The sequence below is a fragment of the Chaetodon auriga genome, chromosome 17 (assembly GCF_051107435.1).
Source record: "Chaetodon auriga isolate fChaAug3 chromosome 17, fChaAug3.hap1, whole genome shotgun sequence".
Lineage (NCBI taxonomy): Eukaryota > Metazoa > Chordata > Actinopteri > Chaetodontiformes > Chaetodontidae > Chaetodon > Chaetodon auriga.
In genome coordinates, this window is record NC_135090.1 from 9155843 (window position 1) to 9169471 (window position 13629).

The 13629-nt window shown below is 42.3% G+C and overlaps 1 protein-coding gene across 2 annotated transcripts in view; it reads right to left on the reverse strand.

The window, feature by feature from the left end:
- Positions 1–13629, reverse strand: part of adgrb2 (adhesion G protein-coupled receptor B2) — a 209589-nt gene that overhangs the window by 27426 nt on the left and 168534 nt on the right. Inside the window, exons 23-27 of one of the 2 annotated variants that reach the window (XM_076754351.1) lie at positions 10158–10243; positions 8246–8344; positions 4848–4947; positions 2914–2985; positions 497–589 (exon numbers count right to left, since the gene is read on the reverse strand). In XM_076754351.1, coding sequence (XP_076610466.1) covers positions 497–589; positions 2914–2985; positions 4848–4947; positions 8246–8344; positions 10158–10243 — 450 coding nt within the window. The remainder of the gene's footprint in view (positions 1–496; positions 590–2913; positions 2986–4847; positions 4948–8245; positions 8345–10157; positions 10244–13629) is intronic. The other variant, XM_076754352.1, reaches the window with a different exon arrangement.

The window sequence follows — 13629 nt, forward strand, 5'->3', positions numbered from 1 at the left end:
TACAATAACCTGACAGGAGCTCTGTCCTCTTCAAATAAAGATAAAGAAGTTTAGTTAAAAGTGAATAAAAGTGCTGAAGTGTCTGTTTTGGTAATATGTGAAACGCTATGGGCAACATGCATATTTTTATCTTTAAGTAGGCACAAACAAGGACAATGTCAACATTGCACTTTAGCAGGATTTTCTTCTAGAAATGATATTTGTTTACTGCTTTTTATGCCCAGTTAGGCACTATATGAAGTTAGTTTCAGGTTGGGAGTGAAGCTGCATTTTAACATGGACATTTTTGGAAAATAAAACGTGAAAAATGCATGATGCTTAAACAATGATGAATTCCTGCTCTGGAAAAAAATGGTTAAGGAAAAACTGAGCACTTAAGAAATGGCAATCATGCTTCTTGCTATTGGTGGCTGCAGCTTCTAGGAGGCTGCAGCCCGGCTACTGTTAGTTCGAGGCTAATGGGTTGCAGTGTGGGATGAAATGGAATGCTATTCACCATGATCTGCACCTGTCCATTCTTGCAGGAGTCTGGGGAGTTTTCGCTGTCGTCTTTACATCCCCCCATCCTGCAGCGCACCGCATCCTGCACCTGAAGACGGGGAACGGGGGATGGGGGTGGAGGAGAGATGAATATAGAGAGGAAAAGTGGGAGGACAGGGAAGAATGATGAAGGGACGATGCAAAGGAAAGAAGTTAGTGGAGCAACTTTTACTTAAGTGAGTTTGGCAAATGTTGGAGCATGGGGATCTCACTCCTCAGACATTTTCTATTCTTCATCGTTATCACTGCAATGACGGATGTTCAGTGAATACTAAATTACGTGCAAATAGCAAAGTAAATGGAAAAAGCCACATTCTTCACAAAGTAGCTTGTAGCTTATATAACAGTCAGTGAAGAAGTATTGAAAGCACACAGCGGTTCTTCAAAGTGGCCTGTTGGAGCCTTGTGAGATCAGTGGTGCACGGTCCTAATTAAAACCAGCAGCAGCGGTATATAGATGTTCTAACCCCTGGGCCTTTCCAGTGCCATATTGTTTTTCTTTATCCTCCCACATACGGCATCGAAGCAAACACACACCAGGCCACTGTCAAAGAACTGGTGCTTGTAACTCAGCTCAAATCAAATGGATTCCGGTGTATTATGATTCACAGGCAACTCTGAGATTCTTTCTCCCGTCAGGCTCTGTATTATAGATAGCCTGGTTGCTTGCTGAGGAGCAACATAATTTCTGAATGTTGCTGCTGTCAAATCCCATAAGAACTTCATGTGCGGATACAAGAGTGCTTGTATAAGAAGCGGCGCAAGGGAGAAACGAGAGTGTCTTCACTCTCGCTGGGTGGTCTTATGTGCATACGTGTGTGTGTGTGTGTGTGTGTGTGTGTGTGCTGCTGCTGCTACAAATGGAGTAGCATCCATGTTTGATTAATACTGCATGGGCTAGGGTATTGCCTCCATTGTTTCCTTCCGTCCGTCTCTTCTCTTTATGTCCATACTCATCCTCAGTGGCATTTGTTCCCTGTTCTCTGCTAATGTGTGTGTGTGTGTGTGTGTGTGTGTGTGTGTGTGTGCTTGTGTGTGTGTGTATTGGCACCCAATGCAGCTTATTCTGACTTCAAAGTGAAGAGCCCCTCTATGGGTCCATACCTTCCTCTCCACCTTCCTCTCTATTTCCTCTTCCCCTGCCATCATCTCATGCTTCCCTCTTGAATCACACACCCCCTCACCCCACCCTCTCACATATCTCTGCATGAAATTTTTCCTCCTTCCCCCCTTCCTCTCTACTCACTTAAAGGAGTCCCTCCCTCACAGTTTCTTGCAATATACCTCTCCATCACATCTCTCCCTTGTTTTCCTCTCCTGCTGCCTTCTAATCCCAACACCTCCAACGTTGTACATGTTCATCCACTCTCTTCTCTGCGACTGATCTCAGCAGGCCGTCTGTGCTACCACCGTTCTTTCATTCCCCGGCGCACTGTACAGGCAGCAGTCACAATCTAGGAGCGCTACACGGCGCTACACTCGCCGGCACGTTCTGTGTCTGTAGCTTACTTCACTTAATATCACACTTCGTAATGCCTCCTCTCTTGTTTTGCACCGTAATGCTTCCTCATTGTTCCTCTCCTCCCGCCTCCCTCCCTTCCATGTGGCACTCCCCTCTGTCCATTGTTCTGCAGCTACAATGGATTTACACTCAGTCTCTCGCAGGGGATTTTCATTAAAAATAAATAATTCCTGGATTTACTGTACCCTGATCCCTGCCACTTTTGTGATATTGATTTAATGTAGCTAAGCATTCCAAGCATTTAAAAATTCACTTAGGCAATACAGTGCATTCAATATCATAATGATCTCTTGGACATAGGCAAGGCTGTATGGAGTGTATTAGCAACAGAAGACACTTTCACAGTTATTAATTGGAGCTAGTGCAATTGTGAGTTAGCCCATAGCAAAAATAGTATGTGTGCATGGAAATGTCTGTCTCAAGGGAGTGAACACATGTGTGTGCAGTTTAAAATTTAGCGTCCCTGGGGGGGTGGGTATAGCAAAGCCTGTGGCAAATAGGCACTAGGGGTATTAGTTAGGGACTTATCATCTTATTCCACGCAGAATCTTAGTAAGCTCCTTAAAGCAGCCTTGGATCAGACGGACAATGCAGCTCTATGATACTGCATTATGAAGAAGAAGTGCTGCGACATAAATACCATACTAATCCTCCTCATGCCGTCTCATGATCTGCTTGTGTTCCGCTGTGACTTAAAACTGACCCGGAAACTAACGTGACATTTGCAAACATGAATCCCACCTGTCAAGAGGAGTGACTGCGACTGAGGTCACTGTGTGGAGCTGAATTAGAAATGCATGAACCGAACATGTCCACGTGTCTGTTAAGCAAAGGGAGGAAGCTGGACTCACCTCTCGGCGCATTGCACAGTGGACGGTGATGATGACAAAACCTTGGACAGAGTCAAAGACAGCAAAGAGGACCTGGAGGAGACAGGAAAGGCTTGTTCATTATTGCACATTGTTTTAATATTGCAGCGGTTTCCAAACTTTCATCAGGACCCTCCATACCACACCACCGTGACACTACATGTCATCATATGGGTCTGTTCTCAATCAAAACGAAGTCAGCTATTTAATGTTGTTCATATTTGTTGAATACTGAACTTAAACTAAATAATGAATAATTGACTTCAAAAGCCTCTTACCATTCCTGAACCACCTATCCAAGGCATACCCAAAGTAAACTGAAAGCTGTCGAACTGTTTGGAGTACATGCACAGTTTTGGTCTCTTTTGAAAGATATTTTTTATCCCCAGCAGTCAGAATCACTGTGAGTGCTACTGGTATTGAGTAAAAGAAGTTTGAACACACTGAATTTGAAGGTCTTTTTTTTTTTTTTTTTTCAAATAGATGCCTGCAGATGACTATAACTGGAACTCATTAGCTGGACAACACAATGGGACCACAGCATGAAGCATTACCTGAGTCATTCTCCAATTACATTTATCTAGCTAAATATCTAAATTTATATTCAGGCGATCTATATTTAGGCCATCAATATTCAGATTGTGGGTATCTATACTGGACCTTTGCTAATGTAACCAAACTGTTTTTGAGTGTTATTGATTATTGGATTATATAAGACTTTATCTTTGAGTTGCCTGTATAATCAGTTGTTTGTTGTTGGGCTTGATTGCTCCTGATTGTAAATGATTTGCATCAATCGATTCACAAGAATCTTAGCTTTCCAACAATGTATGACGTGCACAAACATAAGCATCGTGTGTGTGTCAATAGATGGGCAGACCACGGGACACTCCGATGGGCTGTCGGGTGTTAAGGATTAAAGCATTCAAGCTCTTTGCTGGTTAAAGAGTGCTATTTCCTTTAAACATCTTCATGGAGCTCACTTGCCACCATTTGACAGTTTTTCCCTGCAGAAGAAGCATTCAAGTGTGGGACAGCTAACCTCTCCTCGCCACAAAAAAGCTGAAAGCTTACAGCTGCTTAAATTGTACAGTCACACATCTTTCCATCACCGCTCTGACAGTTGCTATTTCTGACCTGGAAAAAGTCAGATGTTGTGTCACCATGACAACCAGGAACTGTGAGCTGTCGTCACCATTGTTAGCTGTGGTATAATTGCACATACATTTGAAAACAAAACGCAAAAGAATTTTCCTTTTTCTTTGGTGAAAAGCTGAAAGGTGAAAAACACTCAATAAAGAACAGGAAATAAATCTCGTGGCACGCTTGAACTATCTTTAAGGCACCCCAGAATGGCTGCGGCACCCATTTTGCAAACCACAGCATTATTATATCTTGTATTACTGTAATAATGTTGTGAAACGACTCAGTAATCATTGCAGAAACACTGAAATGGGAATGAAATGAGTCAGCCAAGTCATGTTTATTCATTGATCCTGACACAGTTGGAATTGCAGATTGTTCTTTGTTGAACACTTTTTTAATGTTGACTCTGCTTTTTCCTTGGCCTGTTCTCTATTTACACTTGGTATCAGTCAAATTTTATCTTTTGCCTTTGTGGCCAAATATGATAAAATGTCAAGAGGCTCCCTGACCTTTACAGAAGACTCATTTTCCATCAAAGTTTACACTTCTTAAAGTCAGTGACTGAAATTCTAACATGACCAGGTCAAAACACCCAAAGCCATTGGTCACATTTTGACATCGCTTTAAGACGAGCTGTTATGCTTTACATGCATCGATGAGCATCATCCCTGCAATGCCACCTTTTAAAGCTGTCTTTTCACGGTGCCTCGCAGGTGTTTGTGTGTGAGTTACGGTATGTGAGCATCTGCTGGTGTTGTGAGATACATCACCTGGAAGAGTGTGGAGCGCCGGTCGGTAATGGCCAACACTGCTGACATCCAGGTTAATGCTAAAAGGGGAAGAACCACGCAGGAGCTCCACAGAGAGGCCCTGTCAGAGAAAGAGAGGCAGAGGCAGAGAAGGGTAGAGGAGAAGGAACAAGGGGTTCAGTCTCAAACCACACCAGCCAGGTCTGGTAAGTCACATAACTTCTTCTTCTCTCTCTCTCTCTCACACACACAGACACATCAGTCATAGGTTCGTGGTGGGAAATTTGAAGCTGATTGACGCACTGAGGTTTGTATCAGACTTAATATTCTAACTGAGACGTGGAGGATGATGTGTAATCATGTAGATAGTTATGAGACTGGCAATTGCTCACAATTACATGCTTGATGTGCACTAAGTGTCATGCTGGTGGACTGTGAGACCATAGGCAGAGGGGGGCGACAGGCCATTGACAACTACTGAGGGGGCTTCTGAGGAGAAAGTGAGAGAGTGTGTGTGTGTGTGTGTGTGTGTGTGTGTGTGTGTGTGCATCTGTAATTCTATGGAGTCAGACACCAATTTAAAATGTTCATGCTGTTTGAGCCCATATTCATGGTTTTATGACCATCAGTCTGACAGACGGACAGCTCTTTCTAGCTATGCAAAGAAATATGCACGTCCCTTGAGAGGTGCACGGCCGAAGGCAAAGAATAAAAGAAGAATATAGAGCAATAAAGCCAAAGCCTAGCTGTCCCCTTCTTAATGTGTAAAGTTTCCAGCTGTTGTGGACTGTGGTTTTAACCCCAAAATACGGATCGATGCAGTAACAGCAGCAGCCTACATTCTATGTGAAAAGACACACTCTGACACTGCAAGTGTACCTCATCATTACATAATAAGTGTTTTTTAATGAGCTCTTGAATTTCAAAGTGCTGTAAAGTCATTTGGGAGGATATAATGTGTGGAGAGCTTGGAATTACTTTGTCACAATTTTGAAATGGTGGTTGTTCCATTTTCAAAAGAAACTCCCAAGTAATAGTCTTTAAACTTTATCAGGATGCAAACAGACCAGACTTACTCTATGATAATGCCGCAGAGCCTGAAGAAGTGTGTAAGACCAGAAACATTTGCTATTTCAGTAAATGATAACACAGACTGATTATGGCTTTCTACTAGGATGTCTGTGAGGACAGCGTTTGAAGGACCTTCCAAGCAAATAGTATACTGCATCCAGCAAGGAGGAGAAGTGCAGTAATGTGAAAATAAATAGCTGTATGTGTATAAACTGTATATGTATTCAGGAAAGATGTAGGTGGATCTGAGATCAGCAAGGCGAAAAGAAGTCAATAATGACTCCGTGTGTTCCCAGTGACAAGATGAAAACTGATACAAACTTGTTACTGCAAATAGGCAATCTCATCCCATTAGCCTCCAATCACAGCGTCCAATCACGCGACAACCCGACTAAGAACAGAGCTGCTGCTTTAAACAGACCTCTCTCCCAGAATAAACACAAAGCCACGACGAATGATTTGCACAAGGACGTAGTCAAATATGCACAGGGCTGTTTGTAAGATGGGAGGAGGGCTTTTCATTAGTGGACTCGCTGCACCGAATGTGGAACCATGACAACGCACCTCTCACTCTGACAGCAAAAAACCAGTCCTCAAAAACAAATTTGTCTACTGTGTTTTTTCTTGTGACACCTTCCAAAAAGGTCAGCAGCTCGTAGGAGATGCTGGCGGGGAGACTGTGAGATACTAGAAGTTTAGAGAGTAGCATAATCTCACGTAGAAAAGGTTGGGAAATACGTATAACGGCCATACATCAAGCACCATCTTCAATCCCTTTATAACAGTTTTAGGGATGCCTGACGCGATCATAAATGATCTCCTATAGCAGCACACTGGGGCATTTGTCATGACATTGTTTTGCTGATGTGCACAATAATTTTGTATTATGCTAGCATAAAAATGGGAGATATGAAGCAGAATAAAAACAAGAATAATTGACCAAGATTTTCTGACTTTTAGTCCCAAATATAAGTTCCAGAAACACCGGATTAAGTTGCATTTCCCTGCATGGAACTCTGAATTTGTGGTCTCCAAGCTCAAGTCTGAATGTCACTTTAACAATTTTCTCAGATCTTAAATGCTTTGCCACTTTTTCCCTGACTTCATAAGAAATATGGTGCGTTCGCTGTGTCTGTTAAAGGAGATGAGCGTTCACCACATAAGATAGAGTCAAAATGTCTAGACAATTACAGTAATGTGTTACTGACATTGTACAGCCCTTACGTGTTAAGCCTCTATGATGCTGCACTATAAACAAGTTAAAACAAACTCAAAAAACGATGCATAAATACGGTTTGACAAAGGTCAGGTTTGCTCAGTGCGACCAGAAGAAAATCCGCTTTGGATCAAAACATGCTCTCATTAAATAGTGGCGGCTTGCGGTGCAGGTGTTTTCTCCTTTCATTAGTTTGTTTTTGTATCCCGACAAGTCTGAATGTCATCCTGCATCATTACCGACAGCCAGAGATTAAAAGGATGGAGGAGAGACGAAGATGGCGGGAGGATGGTGGAGAGTAAGAGACAGCAGTGGTGGTGGAGGAAGTGTTCAGATCCTTTAACTTAAGTAAAAGTACTCATATCACACTGTAAAAATACTTTGTTACAAGTAAAAGTCCTGCATCTAAAATGTGACTTAAGTAAAGGTTTGTAAGTATGATCAGGAAAATGCACTTAAAATAAAAGTCTTCGTATATTATTAGCGTATGCTTACTCATGCATTCATGTAAAAGCAGGATTTCACTGTTGTAGTTGAGGTGGAGCTCATTCTGAAATATATATAATAAATAAAAATAAGCCTTTAACTAATGATTATTTTCATGATGGTTTATTATGGATGGATTCATTATTTGCTTTGTAAAAATTCTGAAAAAGTCAGAAATGTCCACCACAGTTTGACCAAAGTGACGCCTTCACAGTGCTTGTTTTGTCTAAAAAGCAGCAAATCTTCACATTTGTGAAGCTTTAACCACAAAATGTTCAAAATATGGATCCATGTATCACAGTAGTTTTCATTTTCTGTCAGTTGACTAACGATCTGCTGGTTTCAGCTGTACTTGTAGAAACTGTTGGGTAGTTTAATTTAGAAAAGTCATATTTTAAAATCTCTTCATACGTTTTGTGTGGAAACAGCTCAATTTGCAAAGTAACTAAAGCTGTCAGATACATGCAGTCAAGTAAAGAGCACCATATTTCCCTCTGAAATGTAGTGGAATAGGAGTAGAAAGTGGCATGAAAAGAAAAGACAAGTACTTCAAATTTGTACTTAAGTAGGGTAATTGAGTAAATGTACTTAGTTACATTCCACCACTGAGAGACAGAGAGAGAGAGAAAGATGAAGATGGACTAACATGGCGCTGCTGGCAGTTGCGCTGGACAGAGCGGTGCTCGAGATCACGCCACACTTGGAGCATTTCAGGAGCAGTCGGCTACGCGCCTCCGCTGGGACACTTTAGGACATGTGAATACACACGCACGCACACACGCACGCACACATGTATACACACAACCATGAAGGGAGGAGGAAGGGGGAGTGGGGTGGGGGATGCGTGGAAAGACGAGTTCCAGCGATGGCAACAGGTGAGTGTGCAGGTGCCACAGTTGCGAAAGAACCAAGGGAAAAGCAGTAAAAACAGAGGAAAAGTGGACACAACAAAGAGAGGGCGGGGAAAAGAAAAAAGGGGGAGGGGGAGGGAGAAAAGAAAGAAAGGCAAATTAAAACCAGATCTTAAAAAGTAGCAGCAATGAATAACAGTCAGAATACAAAGATTGATTCAGAGCAAGTAGAGAGAGAAAGTGAGAGACGGACATTGTAATGTTACAGCAGAGTCATGTGGATTAACAGATTACAGTGACACAGACAGGAAATACACCAAGCATTTTATCCCGCTGCCGGTGTAACGCAGGGGTGTGGGGCATATATGTGTGAATGAGGTCGTGCACAGTGAAGCTTTTTGGGGGTGCAGAGGAAGAAAAAGCCTCCTTTGGCTGTTTACTTACAGTTGACTACTCATTCGGAGAGAAACAGCGTGTGTGTACGTTGCATGTGTGTGTATATATGTATCCCAAGTGGAGAATGATGAGGCCAAGCGCGGGCTATGCTACATTAGTGTCCCACCACAGCTCATTGCCTTAGCGCCCGCCACATCCCCACTGCTTCATAAGGAAATACATTACGCTAATGACAGCCTGTCCTATTAGCAACACTACCAGCTACTGTGTGCGGGAGCGCTCAGACACGTGTGTGCTTGTAAACACACACTTCTGAGAACTGGAGAGGAAATGTGCTTATACTCGGATAACACCAAGGACTTCGCCTGTAACAAGAAAGGGTGCACCTGTTCGTGTGTGTAGGTGTATTTGCACACATCAGCTGGTTTAATCTCGATTGCATCACCGGGTAACAAAGCTAATCAACCCCCCGGAGAGCCAATCTGTACCGTTAACCCTTGCAGTGATACACAAATTATCAATTTCAATTTGTGAAGGAGACGCACGTTGGAGGAAGTTTAATGAGAGAGACAAAAGAGTGTAAGAGAAAAAAGAGAGAAAACAATGGAATCAATAGGTATGGAAGTGAAAACATGGATTTGGCTGCGAGAGATGAGGAAATCCCCACTGGCAGGATTAGTAAAGATGATGAACAACCGCCAACTGCTTTAATAGCAGCAATGCTGTAGGTGGATGCATATGTATGCATGTCTGGTATGTATGCATATATCATGCGTGTATGTTTGTGTGGGGTCATATCGGAAAGAAATATAATTGGATTTCAATAGTGCATAAGATTTGATCCACATAATCCCAGTGTTTACAGCACGTAATTAGGTTTCCATCTGCCATTGATTTTCACATCCACTCATATTCATCTATGTCACACAAAAGTGAGGAAACTAGATGGAAACTGTACGTGTGTGGAAGCAACAGTGAAATGCTGACAGATTCCACAGAGCAACATAACAGATGTCTTGTCGTTTTGTTGCCAACAGTGGATTGCATTTTTTGATTAATTTTACTGGAGGCACAGGTGTACAAGTAGGCATGTGTTCAGAGACCCTAGAAAGCAGTTCGAGTTAGCTGCCATGAAAATTCTGTCTGCACCGAGTTTGTATCTGACAGAGGGTAAAATTTATCTAATGCAGCAAATTTGTAGTCAGTTCCCACCAAGAGCTGAGTGGATGGATAAGCGGTGTGAATTTTGTGGAGTGTGTGCTAACGTCATTTATGTGTACGAGGTGCAGAGGGTTTGGGAAGTCAACTTACCCCGCTCGCTGCTTTTTAGACTTGTCTGAAATGCCGTCTCGAGACATGAGCTTGTTAAACACCACAATTCCAATGAGCATATTGACCTGAGAGAGAGACAGAGGAGAGTTTGATCAGGCTTGCCAACAGGGAATCAATTTTTGCACCATAAAACAGTTTCCTTACTTTTTTGTTTCTCGGTGTTTGAGTTGATTGAGAATTACTTTTTAATTATCCCGCAGACAAAAGACTGAAAGTGACAGTTCTCTCTTGTTGTCAGGGCTGCCCCGCTGACTTGCTGCTATGCAAGAGGAGCTTTAAGATCATCTCAATCACATTCTACACACAGCATACACAGATTTCCTTGCACACAGCTATTACTCACAGTCTTGAAAATGTTTGGCAATGCTCAAAATGTCTAAAGAGGAAGTGGGACATAATTTCTATACACTGCTGTGTATATATATTTGTGATGCCATATTCTTTAAAGTGATACTGTGGTTTGACAACAGAGCCACATTTAAAATATTTTTAAAAAATTCAGATAATGATACATAAATAGTGTTTGTGACCTGTAACTATTATTAGAGAACTGTTTGTTGCAGTACAGCTTCCGTCCACTAGTGGCAGTAGCGAGTGTAGTGTCAGTGGAAGAAACTGCACCAAACTCTGAAGGTTCTCTGTGAAGTTTGTTGTGAACAAACATAAGTCATGTTGACATTCTCACCAAATCCCATTGTGTGTATCCTTGAGGTCTGACAAACATGCAAAATGGATTTCTTTCCTTATTTACACAAGCAAAGCTCATTTTTTAAATATTTTTAGATGCACATCCATTTTCACTGGCTAACACTCTTCTTCTTCACTGCCTTTGCTGACACACTGGTGCACTTCTTTGGGTGTATCCGCTGTCATTGAACACTGTCGATGAAGGTTTGGACCCAGCATGAGGGTGGACAGTATGTCCTTGCATGAACGCATACGATACAAAAGAAACACGGACTTACTCATAAAAATGAAAACAATCAAAGCCTACTAATAGTCAAAAACTGAATTTTCACCTGTATTGGCTGATTGACATCAGCTGTTTGCAACATGCTTTATAAAAACTGGCTAATTCACAGTTGCCGGCTTGTAACATCCAATCGTATGCATGCAGGTCTACAGTGCAGACACTGTGACTCAACACCATTATTGCTTACGTCCATGTCAAAGCCATTCCACCGCCTGAACCTCCTCCTCATGTTCTTTTTGTTGTACTGTTGATTTAACTTAGATTTCATTGTCATGTGCGCATTCACTTTGAGGGATTAATTTTTATTAGCAGAATCCTTGTCAGTCAGATTCTTTAAGAGCTCCGTCAAACGGCTAAGCCTTTTCTAACAAACGTACCCTTTCTAACCATTTGTTCCAAATGGCCCCAGTGTCTCTCACTGAATTATACAAAACAGTCAACATCCAGTATTTTTTTTCCATTGGTGGTACCTTGAACAAACACTGATTGCTTCATATCCTGGCTTCTCTCACTAATGAGGAGCCCGTAGCTAAGCCCGTCAAACATCTGGCCGTAGTGACCCAGTGATAGAGATTCTACTAGACACATGCAGACACAGATCCGAGCCAAAGCTTGCCACATGTAGACCTTCTACTCTGAAATCCTGCCCGTATGGGAGATTTTCTATGCTGGCGACATGTTCCTAATCCTGATTTCCTACACTCATCCGTACTCTTTTTTCCACCCTCTGTGGGTTTCTCCGTAGAGCCTCTGTTTGGGTATTCATCTGCTTGTGTTCCTTGGGATGTCAGCAATGAAGCGCATTAGCAACAAATGACAGTCTCACTCTAGTAGATACCTCGACTGTGCATGCAATGTGTTTCTATTCTTATTAAGGTCCTAAAGTGAATGTCTGCCTGGATTCCTTCCTTCATCTGTCACCAAGAGCAGCTTCTGGCTTGGCAGAAAAACGTTACACATTGAATACACGGCTGCTAGAAATCCTAAGGAAAGAACCGGGGAGTTGGAGCAGTTAAAGTCTGACTTTCATGTGTTCAGTTGAATTTACAGTTTTCGCAGCTTTTGCAGAATTTTTACTTGAAGCCTATTTCTTGTCTCCATGCATCTGGCAGCTTTTGCAATTTGCTAAAAACTCTCTCTCTCTGATCTCTTTCTCTCTCATGCATGTGTTGCTGCTGACAACAACCGAGGATGTGCCAGATTGCACGAGTGCTATTGTCATGCCAGTCATGTCTGGCCCCAGCTCTGTGAGTCAGCATCATCCTGCTCTGCAATTTGCCCAAGGCCACGTTCATTAATTAGAGAAGAGTCCTGTGGGAAGGTCTGTGTTTCTCTGCCCGACGTCCCACTCTCATTACAGCTGTTTGTTAGAGTGGGGCCTCGGCAACAACACCAGGGGGCCGGGGACCATTACACAGCAGCTGGGGTATGGAGTGTACATCGGCATTGTGGAGATAGAAAAGGTGGAGAGTTGGAAACAGTCCAAGAAACACCGGGCAGACACAAACACGCATCCTGTGAGGATAACTGTCCTTTGATTTTAAATGATGGCTGTGACGTTTGAGCTCTCATGCACGACCCCAACTACTTAACCTTTCCTTTATTCTAATGTGTGAGTTAAACGATTATACATTTATGTCATTAAAGCAGTAACCTGACTGTTTTTGACTATGTAACCCTTAAATAAAAATAGTATTGGAACTCAGTACATTATCATGGTCATGAATATTCAGGACTTTATAATTCCATATTCCCTCGTGGCCCACACTGCAGCTTGGAGAAACTGTCAAACTGCCACTCTCTTGCCAGGAATTGACTTCAAAAACATGCGTATCACTCTGCACACCTGTGACAGCGTCTGATCCATGCTTCCTTTCTGCACATGCACCGTACAGTAAATGTGCATGCAACAAGAAGGAGAAATATCGTAACGCATGAGCAGACGCACAAATACACCGACGACAGCAGTGGCTGCAATTACCAAAGTAAAGTTCAGTCCCCCATCCAGACTTATTAAGTTCAGTGGTGGAAATATTCACCCAGTAATTCATTTAGGAGAAATTAGTGAACCCTAGATACATACATACAGCAGCACATAACAATATGATGGAAACACCACTGAGATGCAAACAATGCACTCAGTTTTGGTGTTGGACAATATAGGGCTATATATACTTGTAGAAAAAGTCTGCAAACACTAAACAGTACTGTGATAGTTGTGCACACAGTTGGACACACATTTGTCTGACAAGATGTTTTTTTTTTAAATTACTGTGACTCATACTTTGAAAGTAAACATAAGAGTGAGATATTTGGCTGCTGGGCTGGAATTCAGTCCAGGCATGTGTTGCGTTGCCGGGAAGCTCTTGTCTGCTGGAATATATTTGAGTTTTTCTGAGCTGACATTTTTAACTCAGGGATCAAAGTGCTCGTCTCATCATTTTGTCGTGGGCACCCGGGGTGTGTATGCTCACATGT